Source organism: Bubalus bubalis, chromosome 4 (genome assembly GCF_019923935.1).
Source record: "Bubalus bubalis isolate 160015118507 breed Murrah chromosome 4, NDDB_SH_1, whole genome shotgun sequence".
Classification (NCBI taxonomy): Eukaryota; Metazoa; Chordata; class Mammalia; order Artiodactyla; family Bovidae; genus Bubalus; species Bubalus bubalis.
In genome coordinates, this window is record NC_059160.1 from 55,093,060 (window position 1) to 55,117,715 (window position 24,656).

Consider the following 24,656-nt stretch of genomic DNA (forward strand, 5'->3'; position numbering starts at 1 on the left):
TAAAAATATTCCATGTGCATAAATTTATTTTAAATTTTATTGCATCACATTATACAAGCATTAAACATGGCTTCACGTTGATGACTATTTAAATGTGAAAATTTGTCATTCATGTCAGTACCTTTTGGCTATTTACAATTAAGGAAGTTCTATGTACTTTATATATCTCTGTATTTGTATGTACATATGTAAGAATATATGACTATACATATGTACACACAGAAATACATCTATGGCCATACACATAGCTATAGATATGTCATATATAATAATCTCCTCAGAAAGATCCGAAATTAAAAAAAGAAAAAGTTGTAAACAGGGTCTTGTTTGTGTTGTTTGATGACATGGAATTAGGACCATATGATGACATTCTAGGAATGTGTCCAGGTGTCCGAATACCCTTTATAGCCCAGTGTCTGTAAAATTCACATGGGTTAGAATGCAAAAAAGATAGCAAACAGGCTGAAAAACAGGCCCAGTATACAAGTTCCCCTTGGTTTTAAAAACTTGAGAATGTAACTGCCCATGATGTGCATGCTTGCTTGGTCAAGAATGGTCTGTGGATAGATAGCATTTGTGTGCTGGGCTGCAATGTGACTTCACAGCAGCGTGGTTTCCCAGGCAGTCCTTTCAGGGTGCTGACCCCTCTGCTGCTGCCGACCTCGGCGACATGCACTGCGGTTGCATTATAGTCATTCACTTGAATGTGCTTTTGCACAGCCGGGAGAAGTAAACAAGTATTCAGGTCCTAGGCCTGGAAATGAACGATTATCTGGAAAAAAAGGAGAAAGTATTAAGATTCTAAGTATACATGATGGCTGAAAGGACAGAATATGCAATGGTCTATACTTGTTAGCATGAAATCAAAGATATTCAAGGAATCTATAATCCTGAACCAAGTCAGGTAGGGTATAACATTACTGTGCCCACTTTACAGATGAACAGATGGAGGCACAGTCTGGAGGAAGGTGGCTTCCTGTCAACTGTTGGGAAAACAGAGATAAAGACTACGCTTTTAAGAAAAATTGAGAAATGGCCTCTTTGGGGAGAAAGCAAATCAAATGATGAGGCCAGAAGGAACTCCCAGCTCCCAAGTGTGAAGGGCCCTGCAGTGCAGAGTTGTCCTGGGGTGTGAGGTGGGGATAATGCATAGCAGCACCTTGGTCTCTGGGCCCTGGAGCAGTTCTCTTCACTAATGTCTGCCTCCTACTCCAACTCAAGATGTCTGGATGGTCAGCCTTTCTTCTCTGACAGCTGACCAGAGCCAGAGAAAAGGTGGTCAAAACGGTGCGTGGGCCAGGGGGTTGGAGCAAATTATAGAATCCCAGAAGGTTAAAGCCAGATAGGCTCTTAAAGGATTGTTTAGTCCAACTCCTTTTTTCTTGCAAATGTGGAAACTGAACCCACAGGAATGCTCCAACTCAGGCCAGACAGAGAATGGAAAAGCCAGATCTGCAATCCACGGGACTAGAACATGGTGCTCAGCCACAGTGCAAATCCCATATAGTATTCTAGAGCACTTTGTTTTGTACATGTCTCACATATTTTGCCTTATTTGAGCTGTATATTAGTTCCACCAAATAAGCAGACTCAGAAAAATGTAATTTTCCTGAACTCACATAGCCAAATGACAGCTGGGGAAAATGGCAAAATTACTAAGTAGCAAAACATCTCTTGCCTTTAGTGAAGTCAAGGGCTACTTTTGGAATTGAGGGCAGAACCAGTGTTCAGCATCTATGTTGTTGTTGTTCAGTTGCTCAGTTTTGTCTGACTTTTTGTGACCCCTTGGACCACAGCACGCCAGGCTTGTCCTTTACCATCTCCTAGAGCTTGCTCAAACTCATGTCTATTGAGTTGGTGATGTCATCCAACCATCTCGTCCTCTGTTGTTCCCTTTGCCTCCTGCCTTCAATCTTTCCCAGCATCAGGGTCTTTTCTAATGAGTCAGTTCTTCGCACCAGGTAGCCAAAGTATTGGAGCTTCAGCATCAGTCCTTCCAATGAATATTCAGGACTGATTTCCTTTAGGATTGACTAGTTTGATCTTCTTGCAGTCCAAGGGACTCTCAAGAGTCTTCTCCAACACCACAGTTCAAAAGCATCAGTTCTTCAGCACTTAGCTTTCTTTATGGTCCAACTCTCACATCCATACACGACTACTGGAAAAACCATAGCTTTGACTAGACGGACCTTTGTTGGCAAAGTAATGTCTCTGCTTTTTAATATGCTGTCTAGGTTGGTCATAGCTTTTCTTCCAAGGAGCAGTCCTCTTTTAATTTCATGGCTGTGGTCACTGCCCACAGTGATTTTGGAGCCCAAGAAAATAAAATCTGTCACCTTTTCCACTCCTGTGGCCACTGCTGAGTTTTCCAAATTTGCTGGCATATTGAATGTAGCACTTTAATAGAATCATCTTTTAGGATTTGAAATAGCTCAGCTGGAATTCCATCACCTCCACTAGCTTTGTTCATAGCAATGCTTCCTAAGGCCCATTTGACTTCACATTCCAGGACCTCTGGCTCTAGGTGAGTGATCACACCATCGTGATTATCTGGGTGGTGAAGATCTTTTTTGTATAGTTCTTCTGTGTATTCTTGCCACCTCTTAATAGCTTCTGCTTCTGTTAGGTCCATACCATTTCTGTCCTTTATTGTGCCCATCTTTGTGTGAAATGTTTCTTTGGTATCTCTAATTTTCTTGAAGAGATCTCTAGTCTTTCCCATTCTGTTGTTTTCCTCTATTTCTCTGCATTGTTACTAAGGAAGGCTTTTTTTTTTTTTTTAATCTCTCCTTGCTATTCTTTGGAACTCTGCATTCTGATAGGTATATCTTTCCTTTTCTCCTTTGCCTTTTGCATCTCGTCTTTTCTCAGCTATTTGTAAGGGCTCCTCAGACAGCCATTTTGCCTTTCTTATTTTTTGGGAATGGTTCTGATCACCATCAGCATCCATATACCACTACTATCCTGTGGCCTGGGGCTAGGGGCATTCCCCCAAGTCCACCGTCATACCTGACTCACAGTAAACTCCTGGACTATTAATACAGATCTGGACTGACAGAACCTTACTAATTTAGCAACAAACATTTCTGCAGATATCTGCTATATTTTTACCTATGTGAAAAGTAAAAAGACATACTTTTTCCTGTTTATTTCATTTTTCTTTTGGAGGCCAAATTTTCAGTTAGTCTCCAAACAAGTGGAGAGAGAAAGGAAGGCAAAACAAATGCTGCAACATTAGCTTCACGGAGTATCAGAACTGAGGGCTCATCTTATCACTGAAGAAACTGAGCCCAGAAAAGCAAAGTGACTTGTCCAAGGACACACAGATAGTAACTGCCTTGCTAGAAAGGTTTCAGAAGAACTTTTGCATAAGATATGTTGGAGCATCATGGAACTTTCTTAAGTGTAATGCACCTGACCTTTAAAAATGCACATTTAATTAATAAAGTCTTTACTGAATTTTTTACAATATTGATTTTATTTTTTTATATTTTATTTTTTTGGCCACAATTTATGTGGGATCTTAGCTCCCTGAAAAGGAATGGAACCTGCATTCCTTGCATTGGCAGGTGAAAGTTTTAACCACTGGACTGCCAGGGAAGCCCCTAAATGTGAATTTATTTAATAGGTGCTGTGTGCTTAACACTGCACTGAGAGTTGGAAGAATCGATTACAAGCCATAGGGACTTTCCTAAAGGTGCTTACAATTGTGCTGGGGAAGCCGAATAACTGTTTGAAAATCACAAATTAATATCAATATGTGTCAATACATGTGGTACTGATGCAGTAACCAGAGATATTTATCAGGAGTGAGTCTCTGTGGGCTGATGAGTCTGGGGAAACCTTTTTAGAAGGTGTGGTGTGACATGGGTCAACCTGGGAAGAAATGATGCTTGGGTAATGGAGGGGAGGCCATTGTGGGTGAGATGAAAAGGTGATTTAATATCCCCAGGGTAATCTGCCCCTTATTTCTGATGAAAGAGAACAGCCAGACTGGAGTGGATGTGGTAGTGGGGCAAGGTTATTTTGGGGGACACATAGGCCAACTTGTGAAGATCTTGGCTGCCAGGCCAGAGTGTGACACAGAGGCAGAGAAGAGCTGCAGGAGTTGTGTGCAAAGGGAAGATTCGGTTAAATTAGCAATTAAAGTAAGAAATAGGCTGGTTTTGGAAACTTCTAAAGGATTATTTACTACTGGGCTTCCCTAGTGGCTCAATTGGTAAAGAACCTGCCTGCAATGCAGGAGACCTGGTTTCGATCCCTGGATCAGGAAGATCCCCTGGAGAAGGAAATGGCAACCCACTCCAATATTCGTGCCTGGAGAATTCCATGGGCAGAGGAGCCTGGCTGGCATGGTCCGTGGGATCACAAAGAGTTGGACATGACTGTGCAACTAACTTTAAAGGATTTATTTTCATCCCTATCAAGAGAACAATGGCAAGCTCTGTTTCAAGGAGTTAAAAGCACCCCTCCCAGCCAAGGAGAGATTTCAGAGCGTGAACGTACCTCTCACCGACCTGGTCACGGCCACTCATTGTGGTGTGCTTTTCCATTTTTCTTCCTCTCCTTTCGTTCCTTCTGAAGACGCTCCAGTTCTGCTTCATACATCATCTCCTGAATCAAGTACTTCTCTCTTCTCATTCGATCCCTTAGATCTTTTGGGAGGTCTGGGATCAGATATGAAATGAGGTGCTTTATACAAAACACGAGGTGCTAAAAACACAGGGGAGAATACAGCAGAGTCAGGTCTACTGTGCAGCCTGAACTGAAAGAGCTCTGGGAGCTGGTCAAGGCCAGGGATGTGGAGCCTCTGGAGTTTCTGGAAAGTGGGATGAAGCCAGGGGAGGTGTGTGTGAGGAGAGAAAGTCACAGGGTAGGCGAGGACTGAAGCTGGTGGGATGGCACCACATAGGAAATGAGGATTCGGGAAGGAAGGTGGAGAAGCAATGGCCAGAGACTGCAAAGGAGAGCCAGAAGAAAGTACCATGGAACCAGGGGGCCAGGTCTGAATCCCAGCTCCACTTTTAGCACTGAAGACGGTTTACCTGAGGATAAGTCACTCTGAAACTCAATTCCTCCACCCACAAAATGGGTGTCATTATGATAATTGTAAGAAAATATTTTAAAAGGCTCCACAGATGGCAAAATACTTGATTGTGGTGGTCTGGCACCAAACCTGCAGTATCTCTGAGGTATGCCTGTATAGGAACTTTTAGTCTGAGCCAAGAGGCAGCCTTCACTCGCATTAATCTGGCTTTAATATATGTAATGAGAGATGAAATTTCCATTTTGGGATACAGTTATGGGAATGCAAACTATTTTTAGTACAATTTTCTTAAAGACTAGGAGAAAATAGATGATATAATTTTACTGACACACAATACAGGCATAATCGTCTAGGTAGATTACACTTTATACGTTCATAAGTAATGTCATGATGATGCGCAACCAGAGGCTGCCACTTGTAACGGTCATTTCAGTGTTTTCTAAACACTGTCCCTGAACATCAGAAGCATCTTGGAGGACTCTGAAAAGCAAATTGCAGGCATGGTGCATCAGAATCTCTGGGCGTGGGGATGGAAAAATGGCAATTTTCCTGAATTTTAAGAACCACAGCCCTAGAATATTAAACATAGGACCAAAGATTCCTGACTTATCCATTAACAATCAACAGTGGACTTTCAAATATTTCTCAGAAAATTCAAGTACTTTAATTAAAGAGAAGAAAATGAGAAAAAGATTGCACAGAATTACTTATCCTGCTTCTAGACAATACATAATCACATTGAAAGTTCTTGTAACTTATATTCATCCGCTTCTTCTCTTTACTTCATTAGGTCAAAGGAAATCAAGGAACTGGGTGAGAAAAGTTACCTCGAACACAATGATAAAAGCCAGTCGGGCTGCTAGGACGTGCCAGAACTGTAGTGTGTAGCCGTAGGGCACCAGTGAGTGAGGAGGGTCACGGTAGTCTCGGTATCTATAAACACACAGGAGAATCTTACAGTCCAAATTAGGATTTTCCTGCCTCCCAAATCTCTTCTCCCTACTATGTAACCCTCATTCACGGGAGACAAGTATACAAAGTTTCTGTATATGAGACATGTGTGGTTTTGCATCTCTTCTTCTGGTGAAAGACTCTCTCTCCTTCTCTGGGGAATCATCCCTGTGGGCTGGGCAGGGTTTGCCTCTTCGGTGATCCCAGCTCAGAAGATGAATCAGACCTGGTCAGTGAAACTCATTACCGGGTCTTCTGCTAAGAATGATCACTTAGCAAATCATTACTAACTCCACAGAAAGTAAAAGCCTGGGGCTTCGGGTGGGTGTCACAGATGCACGTGAAGCCAGCCTGCTTGAGAATGCAGCCAAATAACAGCAGAGCCAGCACAAAGGCAGTCTCTTGCTGATGCTACTGGAGGGCTGGAATCTAGTCGTTAGTAATGTTAATATCATTAACAACCTCCTGGTCACCTGAACCAATGGATTTCTGTTTAAATCAGTTTATACTGGATTTCTGTCACTTGCCACTAGAGTCCTTCCTAATATGTACATGCTCCACCTGTAACTTGTGAGTCATCAACTTCCATGAATATTATGAACTAAGTACCAAGTCTTATCCTAGGAACTTAAATCCTTGTGACTACATTTTATCCTTTACTATCCATTAGTACTATTACATGGGGAAACTAAGAAGTGACTGTCATTGCCTTAGTGTTTTCATGTGTTTTGAATGTTCTTTTCATTAGCTTCAGAAATGTGAAAAGATCTAGAAATATTGGTTATTACAACAGGTCTGCTGTGTAGACATACCAGATTTCCTTTATCTGAATAAAAATTATGATTGCCTAGGTTCTTCTATAGGGCTTCCCTGGTGGCTCAGAGGTTAAAGCGTCTGCCTGCAATGTGGGAGACCTGGGTTTGATCCCTGGGTTGGGAAGATCCCCTGGAGAAGGAAATGGCACCCCACTCCAGTATTCTTGCCTGGAGAATCCCATGGATGGAGAAGCCTGGTAGGCTGCAGTCCATGGGGTCGCAAAGAGTCGGACACGACTGAGCGACTTAACTTTCTTATAAGACAGTACCTAACTTAAAGTTGGCACTAATTTGTATATGGAGGATATAGGGCACTTCCTATGCAGAGCATCCTTGAAAAGTATCAGACTACAAAAATATGAGCTGTGACTATTACAATAATCAATACAATCATCTTAATTATTAGTGTCTATGGAATGTTAATAGTATTGTACTATGATTATTTTGCCAATAAAGTGATATTTTTGATGAGTACTTGCTACTGAAATTAAGAATGAATCTGTTTTTCTCTGACAGCTTCACTAAGCATTATACCCTCCATGTTGCAGCAAATGGTGAAATTTCATTATTTTTTATGGCTGAGTAATATTTCATTGTGTGTATGTATGTACACATGTATCTATCTAATTGCATATCACATATTCATCCATCTGTTGATGGATGCTTAGGTTGATTCTATATTTTGGCTATTGTAGATAATGCCACTATGAACATTGAGGTGCGTATATATTTTTTGCCTCTTTATATTTATTTTTTTAGATGTTTAATTGGAGGATAATTGCTTTACAATATTGTATTGGTTTCTACATGCATCTTTTCTAATTAGTGTTTTCATTTTCTTTGGATATATATCCATCTGCTTAGTGAAGTAAGTCAGAGAAAAATACCATATGTTTTCTTTTACATGTGCAATATAAGAAATAAAACAAATGTAACAAAAACAGATTCATAGATACAGATAACAAACTAGTGGTTACTAACAGGGAGAGGGCTGTGCAGAGGGCCAAGATAGGGGAAGGGGATTAAGAGGTACAAAGAGTAAGTATAAAATAAATAAGACACAAAGATGTAATATACAGCACAGGAAATATAACCAGTATTTTATAATAATTTTAAATAGAGGATAATCTATAAAAATATCAAATCATTGTGTTGTACACCTGAAAATAATAAAACACTGTAAATCACTATACTGCAGAAATTAATGAGTGTGTTAGTGCCTTCAAACTTGATTCTCTCTATGATGGTGAGGATTCGGTAAGATTAAATAATCTGTTACTGCCATAGGTCCAATAACAATGCCTGGAATTTTAGGAAGAATAATTTTATTTAAGATTAAAAGTTTGCATAGACTATTGTAAACTCCTTTTACTTTTTGCAGACCACAGCTAGTCAAGAACCCAGAATTGTGTTTTCTTCAGTTAAGACAACGAATGTAGTTCCTTTGTTTGTCTTTAGCTACACGTATTTCAAATATAGTCCAAGTCAACAATCTAGAAGAAAAATAGCAGTGTGCTTTTTATTATACACATACTTAATTATTAGACAAAAGTATATATAAGAGGAGTGAGCCTATATGTTTCAAGAGTCACCTTCATTGACCCCTTAAACTTTTCCCACAATAGCGTTCACTAGAAAAGGAAGTTCTTTTCAGGACCCACTCGTCTCTTTCCTATTTATGCCTCTTCTCTGCTCTTGTCTTTTGTCCTTTGTTTTGCCTGCTCTGTTTTGTAGCTTCTCAGACCTTGTTTGGGTTTTCATTTAAAGAATTTTGACAAATCTCTTCTTCCCCAGATACCTTCTAAACTTGCTGAGTAGAAAATCATGGCTTTTCCTTGATTTTTGTGGACTATTTTCCTTGACTATTTCTGTAAAATACAATTCAGATGTATCATTTTTTTAAGATGTATTTATTTATTTTACTTTTTGGCTGCTCTGGGTCTTGATGCTGCATCTCTCTAGCTGCAGAGAGTGGAGGCTACTCTTCCTTGTCGTGCATGGCCTTCTTGTGGTGGCGGCTTCCCTTGTTGTGGAGCACAGGCTCTAGGCAGGCTTAGTAGTCCTGGCCCAGGGGCTCTAGAGCACAGTCTTAGTTGTGGCAAATGGGCTTAGTTGCTCCACAGTATGTGGGATCTTCTCATACTAGGGATCATTCCCTATGTCCCTTGCATTGCAAGGCAGATTCTTAACCACTGGACCACCAGGGAAGCCCCATATGCATCTTATAAGTCCTGCTATAAATTCATAGCAAATAAATGAATTCCTTCATTCAGCATAGCTGAATAAATTAGGGACATGTCAAATATAAACAGCCTTTAAATATAAGTATGAAAATTAGAATAATAAAATACTTTTCCTGACCCAACGAGAATAGATTATCAAACACAATGACTATTTGTAAATTCATAAAAGATAAAAGGTTTTGGGGCTTCCCTGGTGGCTCAGATGATAAAGAATCTCCCTGCAGTGTAGGAGACCTGGGTTTGATCCCTGTGTCAGGAAGATCCCCTGAAGAAGGGAATGGCAACCCACTCCAGTATTCTTGCCTAGAGAATCCCATTGACAGAGGAGCTTGACGGGCTAGTACTTGGTATATTCTAGCACTAATTTATTCATTCCCATTTTTTTGAACTGTGAAAATAAAAACATATATATGTTTAAAAGATTTTAGGTTGGTTGGTTTAGTTGCTAAGTTGTGTCCGACTCTTGTGACTCCATGGACTGGAGCCTGCCTGGCTCTTTTGTTCATGGGATTCTCTAGGCAAGAATACTGGGTGGGTTGCCTTCTCCAGGGGATCTTCCTAACTCAGGTATTGAACCCCAGGCTCCTGCATTGCAGGCAGATTTTTTGCCAACTGAGCTACAAGGGAAGCAAAAGATTGTAGGTGGTGGTTTTAAATGTTAATTTGTTTTTTCAAAATTTAAAAAATTGATCTTTACTATATGCTTTTTCATATTTAGAAAACACAAACTCATGGCTATGGTGAGTTGGCAACATTTTCGAAAATTTCTATGCAGGATTCAAGTTGTTGAGAATATGCATCTATTTATTTAGACTGTGAGTCATATATGCCCATTTGTGATAGATCACAGAGTTCTGCAAACCTGTACCCAGAGGAACACAACATGTCTGTGTGGCCACTTAGGTTCTAAGAACAAGAATCAGAAGTTGTGAAATTCTTAGGAAGTTCGTTTTCAGAAGCAGCAGATTTCTGGCTTCCAACTCTCTTAAGCCATTGTACCATAAAGTCAAGTTTCTCTCTAGAAATTTCTTCTTGCTCCCTAAGGGAATTAAAACTCAGTGGTAGCAATGAGTTTGTCATCTTCTTTGCTGCCTGCAACTGTCTCCAGAATTACGCACTAGAGAGTATACTAGAACCATGCTCGGGGTTTGCTTGACTAAATGATGCATAAAGCATCTCTGGACATGAGCTTCCCCTTTCAACAAACTTAGGGTCTGTCTCACCCTGCTCTAAAATTCTGGACTCGTTCTTTTCTTCTATGAGCTTGACTTTTATGAGAATGACTATAAGTGGAGCTCTCAGTTCCTGCTCCAGCACCTCCCCCTGATCTCCTTGCTTTTTCCACTTGACAGATGTTTTGGAGAGGGCTGTGCTCAGATGTCATTTGTGTCCCATGTCTTTGTTTTTGATGCAAAGTCTAATCTTTCTTTTGCAAAATGGTTGGCTACATGTTCTCTGGAACTTGTATCAATACGAAGAAAACACTTCCTTGCCTTTCTGTAGAAACAGCCAGGAAACCAAACCTTAAACAATAAATCAGTGTCACTTTTCTGATCTTTTAGCCTAGTACCTTCCAGGACATTAAATAGTCCAGTAATGTTAACATGTGGAGGAATTTTCCCGAGTCAGAATTTTCTTTTTGAAAGTAAAGCTTTAAGTTTCTTGGTTTCAACTTGACACATAGGGAAGGCAGGATGTTCCCTTTTAAATTAGTATATTCTCTAAAGTTGCTTTTATTTCGCAGGAAAAGGCTTGCAAATATTATTTTTCTAGCACTAGGTATATTCTAGAACTAGTTAAGTCATTCCCTTTTTTTTTTTTTGTGAACTGTGAAAATAAAAACATACGTATGTTTAAAAGAATGATAAGTGAAACTCATCCAAGTTAAAACAGTGGGGTCAGTGTCTTACTGTCAATGCCAGACACCCTGAGAGGAGACAACTGTTGCAATTTTCTGTTTTTCTATATAATTATGCTACTCATGCAAGTGTTCCTAAATACAGCAGTGCTTAGTTTTATCTGCTTTGAATTCTATATAAATGGAATCATACTGTATGTTTTATTTTGCGATTAAATCTTTATTACATAACTTAAGTTTTGAGTTTTCAATTCTATTCCATTTTCTATTCAGATGTTAAACAACATACTGACATAATTACTATAATTTTATACTGTGCCTAATGTAAGGTAAATTGCCACTTTGTTATTCTTCAAAAATATCTTGACTGTTCTTCATTCTCTGCATTTCTTTATAATGTTATTTTTGCCCTCAGATGCAGAGAATTGGCCTAATTATGATTCTTAGTTTTTATAACTAATCTTATTTGTCCATTCATGTTATTTCTCTAATTTTTATATTTATGTATTTAATACTGTAATAACACAATGAATGCTCATAAATCCTCCATGCAAACTAAAAATTAAAACATTACTGGCAACTTTTATCTACCTCTGGGGTTCTTCATCTCATCTCCTTGCTTCCCTTATCCTGAACTTCATTTTTATCATTAACATGTATTTTTGTAGGGTATATGTATATTCATTTGTCTGAATGATATTGTTCAGTTCAGTTTGTTTTGAATTCTCTAGAAAGTATGCTATCCTATATGTAGTCTTCTGAGACTTTCTTTTTTCCCACCATTGTGCTACTAAGATTTATCTGTGCTGTTGCATGTGGCCATTGCTGTATAGCAAACTGTAGTATGAATATTGTTGTTGTCTTATGTAGTATGTGTTTAGATTTATATTCACAAGCTGGTAATTTCTCTCTTTTCTTTCAGATTCCCTAAGCATCAAAGTTTTGAAAAATAAAGCTTAAGTCAGTTCAGCAAATGCCCTTTGGGTAAAAGTTGGTTGCAGTGCTCTGCATAGCACTCTGGGTTCTGCTTTTATTTATTTATTTATTTTCCAGTGATGAGAATTTTTAAGATCTGCTTCCTCTGCAACTTTAATATTATTAATTTTTGGCTGCACTGGGTCTTCATAGCAGCGCACAGGCTTTTTCTAGTTGCAGTAGGATCAGACCCACATCCCCTGCGCTGGATGGTAGATTCTCAACCACTGGACCACTAGAGAAGTCCCTGCAACTTTTAAAAATTGAAGTATAGTTGGTTGACCATATCATGTTAGTTTCAGATGGAAAGCACAGAGATTCAGAAAATACACACACACACATATATACATAAATATCAGATTTTATAATAATTATTACAGGTTTTATGAAATATTGAATATGGTTCCCTGTGCTATACTGCTACTGCTGCTAAGTCACTTCACTTGTGTCCGACTCTGTGAGACCCAATAGATGGCAGCCCACCAGGCTCCTCCATCCATGGGATTTTCCAGGCAGGAAAATGGAGTGTGGTGCCATTGCCTTCTCCCCTGTGCTATACAGTGGGTCCTTATTGATTATCTATTTTATATATAATAGTGTGTATATGTTAATCTCATCCTCCTAATTTATCCCTTACTCTTTCTCCTTTGATAACCATAAGTTTGTTTTTTATGCCTATGAGTCTGTTTTGGACATAAATTCATTTGTATCTTTCTTTAAGATTTCACATATAAGCAATATCATATGATATTTGTCTTTGTTTGGCATAGTTTATTTAGTATTATAAGCTCTAGGTCCACCCATGTTGTTGGAAATGGTATTATTTCATTCTTTTCAGGGTTGGGTAATATTCGATTGTATGTATTACATCTTTTTTTATCCATTCCTCTGTTGATGGACATTCAGGTTGGCTACTGTAAATAGTGCTGCAGTGAACACTGGGGTGCAGGTATCTTTTCGAATTATGGTTTCCCTGGATATATGCCCAGGAGTGGGATTGCAGGATCATAAGTAACTCTGTTTTTAGTTTTTTAAGGAACCTCTATACTGTTCTCTATATTGGCTATGCCAATTTACATTCCAACCAACAGCATGTGTTATTTGTAGACATTTTGATGATGACCATTCTGATCAGTGTGAGGCAATACCTCCTTTTAGTTTTGATTTGCATTTCTCTAATAATTAGTAATGCTGAGCATTTTTTCATGTGCCTTTGGCCATCTGTATCTCTTCTTTGGAGAAATGTCTATATCTTCTGTCCATTTTTTTGATTGGATTGTGTTTTTTGTTGTTGCAGCCATTGTATAAGCTGTTTGTATATTTTGGATATTAATCCAACGTCAGTAGAATCATTTACAAATATTCTCCCATTCTGTAGGTTGTCTTTTCATTTTGTTGATGGTCTCCTTTGCTGTACAAAAGATTTTAAGTTTAATTAGGTCCCATTTGTTTGTTTTTATTTCCATTATTGTAGAAGATGGATCCAAAAAGATATTGTGGTGATTTATCTTAAAGAGAGTCCTGATCTCATATTATATTAGAATCTCATATTTCCCTCTTCAAGTTTTATAGTAAACAGTCTTAGATTTAGGTCTTTAATCTATTTTTAGTTTATTTCTATTATGGTGTTAGAGAATGTTCTAATTTCATTCTTTTACATGTAGCTTTTCCGTTTTCCCAGCACTACTTATAGAAGAGACTGTCTTTTCTCCATTGTGTATTTTTGCCACCTTTGTTGTAGACTAATTGAGTACAAATATGTGGGTTTATTTTTGGGCTTTCTATTCTGTTCCATCTATCTATATTTCTATTTTTGTGCCAGTACCATATTGTTTTGATTACTCTTGCTTTGTAATATAGTCTAAAGTCAAGGAGCCTGATTCGTGCAGCTCTGTTTTTCTTAAGGTTGCTATTTCTATTTAGCGTCTTTTGTGTTTCCATATAAATTAACATTTTTTTTTGGTTCTAGCTGCGTGGAAAATGTCATTGGTAATTTGATAGAGATTTCACTGAAACTGTAGATTGCCTTGAGTCATTAAGGAAAAAAATTAAGGAAACAATCCCATTTATTATTGCATCAAAAATTATAAATAAGCCTACCTAATGGAATAAACCTACCTAATGAGGCAAAAGACCTGTACTCCAAAAACTGTAAGATACTTATGAAAGAAGTCAAAAATGACACAAAGAGATGGGAAGATATACCATGTTCTTGGATTGGAAGAATCAGTGTTGTTAAAATGACTATACCACCTAAGGCAATCTTAGCAATTTTCAAATATATAATACAGTATTATTAACTATAGTCATCATACTGTGCATTACATCCCAAGAATTAACTTACTTTATAATGCATTTTGCCCATGCCAACCCAAGCCTTTGGTAGCTACCAGTCTGATCTCTGAATCTGAGTTCAGATTTTTATTTAGATTCTATATATAAGTGAGATTATATGGTATTTGTCTTTTTCTGTCTAACATATTTCACTTTAGCATAATACCCTCAAAATCCATCCATGCTATCACAATAGGATTTCCTCCTATTTTATGTTTGAATAACATTCCATTGTATAAACACACCACATTTTCTTTATACATGTATATCAGTCAGTAGGCACTTAAGATTTTTTCTATGTCTTGGCTATTGTAAATAATGCTACAGTAAATATTGGGGTGCAGCCTATTTTTTGAGTTAGGGATTTGTTTCCTTTGGATAAATATCCAGTAGTGGAATTGCTGAATCATATGGTAGTTCAATTTTTAACTTTTTGAGGAACCTCCATACTAATGCCGTGTGTGTGTGTGTGTGTGTGTGTGTGTGTGTGTTAGCTGCTCAGTCGTGTCCGACTCGTTGTGACCTCATGGACTATGTACTCTGCCAGGCTCCTCTGTCCATGGAATTCTCCAGGGAAGAATACTGGCTGCTGCTGCTGCTGCTGCTGCTAAGTCACTTCAGTCGTGTCTGACTCTGTGTGACCCCGTAGATGGCAGCCCACCTGGCTCCCCCGTCCTTGGGATTCCCCAGGCAAGAACACTGGAGTGGGTTGCCATTTCCTTCTCCAGTGCATGAAAGGGAAAATGGAAAGTGAAGTCACTCAGTTGTGTCCGACTCTTTGTGACCCCATGGACTGCAGCCTACCAGGCTCCTCCGTCCATGGAATTTTCCTGGCAAGAGTACTGGAGTGGGGTGCCATTGCCTTCTCTGAATACTGGAGTGGGTTGCTATTTCCTTCTCCAATACTAGTGCCATAGTGGCTGCCTGTATTGACATTCACGCCAACAGTGCATGGAGGTTCCCTTTTCTTCACATCCTTGCCAACATTTGTTATTCTTTGCCTTTTCTGATAATAGCCATTCTAACAGGTGTGAAGTGCTATTTCATTGTGTTTTGACTTGCATTTCCTTGATGATTAGTGACACTGAGTATCTTTTTATGTGCCTCTTGACTTATTTTTATGCCTTCTTTGGAGAAATGTCTGTTCAGATCCTTTGCCCATTTAAAAATAACATTTTCCCCCACCATTGAATTATATGAGTTCTCTATGTATTTAGGATATTAACCTCTAATCAGAAAAACTATTTGCAAATATTTTCTCCTGTTCAGGAGATGGCCTTTTCATTTTGTTGATGATTTCCTTTGCTGTGCAGGTTGATATACTCCCACTTGTATATTTTTGCTTCTGTTTCTTTGTTTTTGGTGTCAGATTTAAGACATCATCACCAAAATTGGTGTCAAGTTGCTTACTGCCTATGTTTTCTTTTAGAACTTTTATGGTTTCAAGTCTTAAATTAAAATCTTTAATTGATTTTGACTTAAATTTTATGTATGGTGTAAGACAGTGGTCCAGTTTCATTTTCTGCATGAGGCTGTCTCGTTTTCCCAACACCAGAAAGGAAGAAGCTATCCTTTCTCCATTGTATGTTCTTCACTCCTTTGTCATAAATTGGCTATATTTGTGTGGGTTTATTTCTGGGCTCTTGATTCTGTTCTGCTGATCTGTGTGTCTGTTTTCATGTCAGCTAATAGTACTAATTACTGTGACTGTTTTGATTATTATTTCTTTGTAATATAATTTGAAATAAGGAAGAGAGAATATACTTTGAAAAAAGGAAGAGAGGTGTTTCCAGCCTTTTCTTCTTTCTTAGGGTTACTTTGGGTATTCTGGGTCTTTTGTTCAGTTCAGTTACTCAGTTGTGTCCGACTCTTTGGCCTCCCTGTCCACACAGATTTTAAGATTATTCTACTCCTGTGAAAAATGCCATTGGGATTTTGATAAGGATTGTACTGAATCTGTATATTGCTTTGGGTAGTATGGACATTTTAACAATATTAATTCCTATAATCCATAAGTATGAAGCATTTTTAAAAATGTGTGTTTTCAGTTTATTCTATCAGTGTCTTACAGTTTTCAGTGTACAGGTCTTTCATTTCCTTGGTTAAATTTATTCCTAGACATTATTTTTGATGCAATTGTAAATGGGATTGTTTTCTTAATTTCTATTTCTGACAACTTGTTGTTAGTGTATAGAATTATTTGTATACTGATTTTATATCATGCAACTTTACTGAATTTATTAGTTCAAAACAGTGCTTTGATTTTCTATATAGAATATCATGTCATCTCCAAATAGTGACCATTTTACCTTTTCCTTCTTGATTTGGATGCCTTTTATTTATTTATTTTTTTTAGCCTAGGACTTCCAATACTAGGTTGCAAAAAGGTGGTGAGAGCCTCCTTGTTCTGTTGCTGATTTTAGAGGAAAAGCTTTCATTTCAGCTTCTCACCTTTGAGTGTGATATTAGCTATGGGTTTGTCATATATGGCCATGATTATGCTGAAGTGCACGTAGTCACTCAACCACTTTGTTGAGTTTTTTTTTTTTTATCATAATTGATGTTAAATTTTGTCAAATTTTTTCCTGCATTTTTGAGATGATTGATTTTTATCCTTTATTTTGTCAATGTGGTATATCACATTGATTTGCATATGTCGAGCCATCCTTGCAATCCTAGGATGAATCCCACTTGCTTATGGTATATGAGCCTTTTAATATATTGTTGAATTTGGTTTGCTAGTATTTTGTTGAGAATTTCTGCATTTATATTCATCAGTAACACTGGCCTGTAATTTCTTGCAGTGTCTTGTTTGTGTCTTGTGGTGCCCTTGTCCCAGTAATACTGACAACATAAAATGACTTTGGAGCATTCCCTCCTCTGCTGTTTTTTGAATGAGTTTGAGAAAAATTGGTATTAATAGAATATTAGTAGAATTTGACTAATAGTAGAATTTATTTTACTATTTAGAAGAATTCATAGTGAAGCTATCTGCTTCTGGACTTTTGTTTGTTAGGAGGTTTTTGATTACTGATTCAGTCTCTTTATTATTAGTACTCAGTTCATATTTTCTTTCTGCCTGGTTCAGTCTTGGTAGGTTGTATGTTTCTAGGAATTTTTCCATCTTTTCTAGGTTGTCAAATTTGTTGACATATAATTGTTCTTAATAGTCTCTTAGGATCATTAGTATTTCTATGGTATCAGTTGTAATATCTCTTCTTGATTTCTGGTTTTATTTGAGTCCTCTTTGTTTTTTGGTGAGTCTAGTTAAAGATTTGTTGAGTTTGTTCATTGTTAAAAGAATCGGCTCTTAGTTTCATCTTTTTAGTTTTATTTCCACTCTGAACTTTATTTCCTTCCTTCTATTAACTTTGGACTTTGTTCTAGTTCCTTGAGATGTAAAGTTATGCTGTTGAGACCTTTCTTGTTTCCTAAGGTAGGCATTGACTACTGTCACCTTGCCTCTTAGAACTGCATTTGCTGCATCCTGTTTTTTTGGTATGTTGTATTTTTCATTTTCAAATGTCTCAAGGTAATTTTTGATTTCTCTTTTGATTGCTTTGAACCTTGGTTGTTCTCTAGCATGTTGTTTGTTTATTTTTTTTTGCCTTGTTTCTTTTTTTTTTTAATTTGATTTTATTTTTAAACTTTACATAATTAAGTTTCCACATATTTGTAAATTTTCCAGTTTTCCTTCTGTAATTGAGATTTCTTGCTTCATTTCATACCATTATGGTCAGAAAAGATGCCTAATATGATTTCAGTCTTCTAAATTTATTGAGACTTGTGACATAACATGATCTATCCTGGAGAATGTTCCATGTGGACTTGGGAAGATGTAAATTCTGTTGCTTTTGATGGAATGTTCTGTACTTATCTGTTAAGTCCTTTTGTCTAAAGTCCTTTAAGACCAATGTTTATTGATTTGTTATTGGTGGTGGTTTGTTTGGATGATCTACTGTGGTATAAAAGTCCCCTAGTATTATTGTACTGCTGTTCATTTCTTCCTTTAGGTATGTCAATATTTGTTTTATATAGTTAGGTGCTCCTGTATTGGGAAATATATTCTCTTGTTGGGTTGACCCCTTTATCATTATGTAATGACATTCTTTTGTAATTTTGTTTTAAAGTCTATTTTGTCTGATGTAAGTATAGATACTCCAACTTTCATTAGATTTCCATTTTCACAAAATATATTTTTTCCATCCCTTCATGTTTGAGTTATTTGTGTTTTTGCATCTGAAATGAGTCTTTGTAGGCAGCATACAGATGTATTACTTTTTTCTTCCATTCAGCCACTCTATGTCTTTTGATTGGAGAATTTAATTCACTTACATTGAAAATAGTTATTGATAGGTATGTACTTATTTCCATTTTGTTTCTTCTTTTCTGGCTGTTGTATAGTTCTCTTTGTTCCTTTCCCTTTCTCTTTCTTTCTTCCTTTTGGGTTTGACTTTTTTCAGTGTTATCATTAGAGTCGACTATCTTTTGTGTTGTACTATAGGCTTCTGCTTTGTGGTTAGCATAAGGCACACACATAACAGCTTGTATTTATAACAGTCAATTTTAAGTTGATTGCAACCTAAGTTTGAATGTTTTCTAAAGTGCTACATTTTTAGCATTCTAAAGCTCCCCTTACCAAGTTTTATGTTTCTAATGCGACAATTCACATTTTTATTATCTTGTGTATCCCTTAACTAATTATTGTAGTTATAGTCATTTTTTGGACTTTTTTCTTGTAACTCATACTAACTTTATAACTGATTATTCCACTACGTTTTCTATATATTGATCTTTACCAGGGAGTTTTACAGTTTCATGTGTTTTCTTGTCACTAATTGTGAGCTTTTGTTAGGGCTTCCAAAACTATATTGAACAAAAGTAGTAAGAGTGGACATCCTTGTCTTATTTCTGGTCAGAGAGGAAAAGCTTTGAGTTTTTCACCGTTGAGTATGTTGTTAGCTGTAACTCTGTCATCAGTTCAGTTCAGTTGCTAAGTAGTGTCCGACTCTTTGTGACCCCATGGACTGCAGCCCCACCAGGCTTCCCTGTCCATCACCATCTCCCATAGCCTACTCAAATTCATGTCCATCATGTTGGTGATGCCATTCAACCATCTCATCCTCTGTCGTTCCCTTCTCCTCCCACCTTCAATCTTTCCCAGCATCAGGGTCTTTTCAAATGAGTCAGTTCTTCGCATCAGTTGGCCACAGTATTGGAATTTCAGCTTCAGCATCAGTCCTTCCAATGAATACTCAAGACTGATTTCCTTTAGGATGGACTGGTTGGATCTCTTTGCAGTCTAAGGGACTCTCAAGAGTCTTCTCCAACACCACAGTTCAAAAGCATCAATTCATTAGTGTTCAGCTTGATTTATAGTCCAACTCTCACATCCATACACGACTACTGGAAAAACCATAGCTTTGACTAGACGGACCTTTGTCAGTCAAGTAATGTCTCTGCTTTTTAATATGCTGTCTAGGTTGGTCATAGCTTTTCTTCCAAGGAGCATCTTTTAATTTCATGGCTACAGTCACCATCTGCAGTGATTTTAGAGTCCAAGAAAATAAAGTCTGTCACTGTTTCCATTGTTTCCCCATCTATTTGCCATGAAGTGATGGGACCAGATGCCATGATCTTTGTTTTCTGAATGTTGAGCTTTAAGCCAACTTTTTCACTCTCCTCTTTCACTTTCATCAAGAGGCTCTTTAGTTCTTCGCTTTCTGCCATAAGGGTGGTGTCATCTGTATATCTGAGGTTAGTGATATTTCTCCCGGCAATCTTGATTCCAGGTTGTGCTTCATCCAAGCCTGGCATTTTGCATGATGTACTCTGCATATAAATTAAATAAGTAAGGTGACATATACAGCCTTGATGTACTCCTTTGCCAATTTGGAACCAATCTATTTTTCCATGTCCAGTTATACAGAAATCTGCATACAGATTTCTCAGGAGGCAGGTCAGGTGGTCTGGTATTCACATCTCTTTTAGAATTATCCACAGTTTGTTGTGATCCACAGTCAAAGGCTTTGGCATAGTCATTATAGCAGACATAGATGTTTTTCTGAAACTCTCTTGCTTTTTTGGTGATCCAATGGATGTTGACACTTTGATCTCTGGTTTCTCTGCCTTTTCCAAATCCAGCTTGAACATCTGGAAGTTCTTGGTTCATGTAATGTTGAGCCTGGCTTGGAGAATTTTGAGCATTACTTTGCTAACATGTGAGATGAGTGCAACTGTGCGGTAGTTTAAACATTCTTTGGCATTGCCTTTCTTTGGGATTGGAATGAAAACTGACCTTTTCCAGTCCTGTGGCCACTGCTGAGTTTTCCAACCTTGATGGCATATTGAGTGCAGCACGTTCACAGCATCATCTTTTAGGATTTGAAATAGCTCAGCTGGAATTCCATCACCTCCACTAACTTTGTTTGTAGTGGTGCTTCCTAAGGGCCACTTGACTTCGCACTCCAGGATATCAGGCTCTAGGTGAGTGATCACACCATTGTGGTTATCTGGGTCATGAAGATCTTTTTTGTATAGTTCTTCTGTGTCATATATGGCCTTTATTATGTTGAAGTATGTCCCCTCTGGGCCTTCCAGGTGGCGCTGGTGGTAAAGAACATGCTTGCCAATGCAGGAGATGTAATAGACATGGGTTTGATCCCTGGGTTCCCCTGGAGGGGGCATGGCAATGCACTCCAGTATTCTTGCTTGGAGAGTCCATGGACAGAGCAGCCTGGCAGGCTACAGTCCATAGGTCACAAAGAGTCAGATACAACTGAAGCAACTTGCTGTGCATGTACGCATGTCTGCTCTATGCCCATTTTCTGGAGAGTTTTTTTTTTTTTTAATCATAAATGGTGTTAAACTTTGTCAAAAGCTTTTTCTGAAATTATTGGGATGGCCATATGGTTTTTATTCTCCAATATATGATGTTATATTCCACACTGATTGTGCCAGTATTGAAAAATCCTTGTATTTCTGGGGTAAATTTTAATTGATCATAGTGTATAACCCTTTTAATGTATTGTTCGATTCAGTTTGCTAGTATTTTGTTTTAGGATTTTTGCATCTATGTTTATCAGTGATATTGGCCTGTAATTTTCTTTGGTATCTTTATCTGGTTTTTATATCAGGGTGATGATGGCTTCATAGAATGAGTTTGGAAGTGCTCTTTCTTCTGCAATTTTTTGGAACAGTTTCAGAAGGATAGTGTTAACTCTTCTCTAAATATCTGATAGAATTTGCCTGTGAAGCAGTCTGGCCCCAGACTGTGGTTTGTTCTGTTCAGTTCAGTTCAGTCTCTCAGGCATGTCTGACTCTTTGTGACCCCATAGACTGCAGCACACCAGGCTTCCCTGTCCATCACCAGCTCCCGGAGCTTGCTCAAACTCATTTGGTTTGTTGGGAGTTTTAAAATCACAGTTTCCATTTCAGTGTTTGTGATTGGTATGTTTGTATTTTCTATTTTCTCCTGGGAAGATTATAGTTTCTAAGAATTTGTCCATTTCTTGTAGGTTGTCCATTTTATTGGCATATAATTGCTTGTAGTAGTCTCTTCTGATCCTTTGTATTTCTGTCGTGTCCATCATAATTTCTCCTTTTTCATTTCTTATTTTATTTTATTAAGCCCTCTCCCTTTTTTTCTTGCTGAGTCTGGTTAAAGATTTATGAATTTTGTTTGCCTTTTCAAAGAATCAGATTTTAGTTTCGTTGATCTTTTCTATTCTCTTTGTCTCTATTTCATTTATTTCTGCTCTGATCTTTATGATTTCTTTCCTTTTACTAACTTTGGGAATTTGTTTGTTCTTCTTTCTCTAGTTGCTTTAGGTGTAAGATTCGGTTGTTTGAGATTCTTGTTTCCTGAGGTAAGACTGCATTGCTGTAACTTCCTTCTTAGAACTGCTTTTGCTGCATCCCATAGGTTTTGGATCATCATGCTTTTGTTTTCATTTGTCTCTATTTTTTCAATTTTATCTTTGATTTCTTCAGTGATCCATTGGTGGTATAAGAGCATATTGTTTAACCTCCATGTGTTTGTGTTTTTTTAGTTTTTTTTCTTGTAGCTGATAGATAATCTCATAATCAGAGAAGATAGTTGATATGATTTCAGTTTTCTTAAATTTACCAAGGCTTGCCTTGTGGCCCAGCATGTTGTCAAACTGGAGAATGCTCCATGTGCACTTGAGAATGTGTGTTCTGCTGCTTTTGGATGGGATGCTCTATAAATATAAATAAGTCTATCTGGTCTAATTTGTCATTTAAGGCCTGTGTTTCCTTATTGATTTTTTATATGGATGACCTGTCCATTGATGAAAGTGGGGTGTTAAAGTCCCCCATTATTATTGTTTTACTGTTGATTTCTACTTGTATGGCTGTTAGTATTTGCCTTATATATTGAGGTGCTCCTTTGTTGAGTGCATATGTACTTACAATTGTTATATTTTCTTCTTGGGTTGATCTCTTGATCATTATGTAGTTCTCTTGTTTTGTCTCCTGTAACAGTCTTTAAAGTCCATTTTGTCTGATATGAGTAGTGCTACTCCAACTTTCGGAGAAGGCAATGGCATCCCACTCCAGTACTTTTGCCTGGAAAATCCCATGGATGGAGGAGCCTGGAAGGCTGCAGTCCATGGGGTCGCTGAGGGTTGGACACGACTGAGCGACTTCCCTTTCACTTTTCACTTTCATGCATTGGAGAAGGAAATGGCAACCCACTCCAGTGTTCTTGCCTGGAGAATCCCAGGGACGGGGGAGCCTGGTGGGCTGCTGTCCATGGGGTCACATAGAGTCGGACACGACTGAAGTGACTTAGCAGCAGCAATTCCAACTTTCCTTTGATTTCCATTTGCATGGAATACCTTTTTCCATCCTCTCGCTTTCAGTTTGTCTGTGTCCCTAGATCTGAAGTGGGTCTTGTGTGTGTTTGTGTGCACGTGCACTCAGTCGTGTCTGACTCTCTGCAGCCCTGTGGACTATAGCCTGTCAGGCTCCTCTGTTCATGGGATTTCCCAGGCAAGGATACTGGAGTGGGCTGCCATTTCCTTCTCCAGGGGATCTTCCCAACCCAGGGATCGAACCTGCATCTCTTGTGTCTGCGGGTGGGTTCTTTATCAACTGAGCCACCTGGTAGACAGCATATATATGGGCCTTGTTTTTTTGCATCCATTCATCCAGTCTGTGTCTTTTGATTGCAGTATTTAATCTGTTTCTGTTTCAGGTAATTATCAATATGTATGTTCTTATTGCCATTTTGTTAATTGTTTTGGATTTATTTTTGTAATTTATTTTTCTTCCCTTCCTCTTGTTCTCCTGTGATTTGATGACTATCTTTAGAGTTGTGTTTGGATTCCTTTTTCTTTATTTGTGTGTATCTATTGTAGATTTTCAGTTTGTGGTTCCCATGAGGTTTTGATACGGCAATCTATATATGTACACACACATACTTATAAAAGATTAAGTTGCTGGTTTCTTAATTTCACATGCATTTCCAGTGTCCTGCATTTGTGCTCACCTTTTATCAAGATTGCTGGTTTTGATATCATATTTGTGTATGGGATGATTTCCTATCTTCATAATTTTTTTCTAGTTGTGGCCTTTTCTTATGCACCTAGAGAAGTTCCTATAGCATTTGTTGCAAAGCTGGTCTGGTGGTGCTGAATTCTCTTAGCTTTGGCTTGTCTGTAAAGCTTTTGATTTCTCTGTTAAATCTGAATGAGATTCTTGCTGAGTAGAGTATTCTTGGTTGTAGGTTCTTCCCTTTCATCACTGTAAATACACTGTGCCACTTTCTTCTGGCCTGCAGAGTTTCTGCTGAAAAATCATCTGATAACTTTATGGGAATTCCCTTGTATGTTATTGGCTGTTTTTCCCTCATTGCTTTTACTGTCTTTCCTTTGTCTTTAATTTTTGTCAAATTGATCACTATATGTCTTGGCATGTTCCTCCCTGGGTTTATCCCATAAGGAACTCTCTGCATTTCTGGGTCTTGAGTGACTCCTTTCCCATGTAAGGGAAGTTTTCAGCTATTATCTCTTCAAATATCTTCTCAGGTCCTTTCTCTTCCTTCAGTTCAGTTCAGTCACTCAGTAGTGTCTGACTCTTTGCAACCACATGAATTGCAGCACGCCAGGCCTCCCTGTCCATCACCATCTCCTGGAGTTCACTCAGACTCACGTCCATCGAGTCAGTGATGCCATCCAGCCATCTCATCCTCTTTCGTCCCCTTCTCCTCCTGCCCCCAATCCCCTCCCAGCATCAGTCGTTTTCAATGAGTCAACTCTTCACATGAGGTGGCCAAAGCATTGGAGTTTCAGCTTTAGTATTATTCCTTCCAAAGAACATCCAGGGTTGATCTCATTTAGAATGGACTGGTTGGATCTCCTTGCAGTCCAAGGGACTCTCAAGAGTCTTCTCCAACACCACAGTTCAAA

General features: G+C 38.1%; 1 protein-coding gene across 18 annotated transcripts in view; it reads right to left on the reverse strand.

Moving 5' to 3' along the window:
• ANO4 (anoctamin 4) overlaps positions 1-24,656 on the reverse strand; it is a 442,247-nt gene continuing 417,591 nt past the window's right edge. For 17 of the 18 annotated variants that reach the window (XM_025283649.3, XM_044941445.2, XM_044941444.2 and 14 more), the window contains 3 exons: positions 5,875-5,980; positions 4,507-4,713; positions 1-772 (listed from right to left, as the gene is read on the reverse strand). In XM_025283649.3, the coding sequence (XP_025139434.2) occupies positions 4,522-4,713; positions 5,875-5,980 (298 nt within the window). In that variant the 3' untranslated portion in view covers positions 1-772; positions 4,507-4,521. The remainder of the gene's footprint in view (positions 773-4,506; positions 4,714-5,874; positions 5,981-24,656) is intronic. The other variant, XM_025283646.3, reaches the window with a different exon arrangement.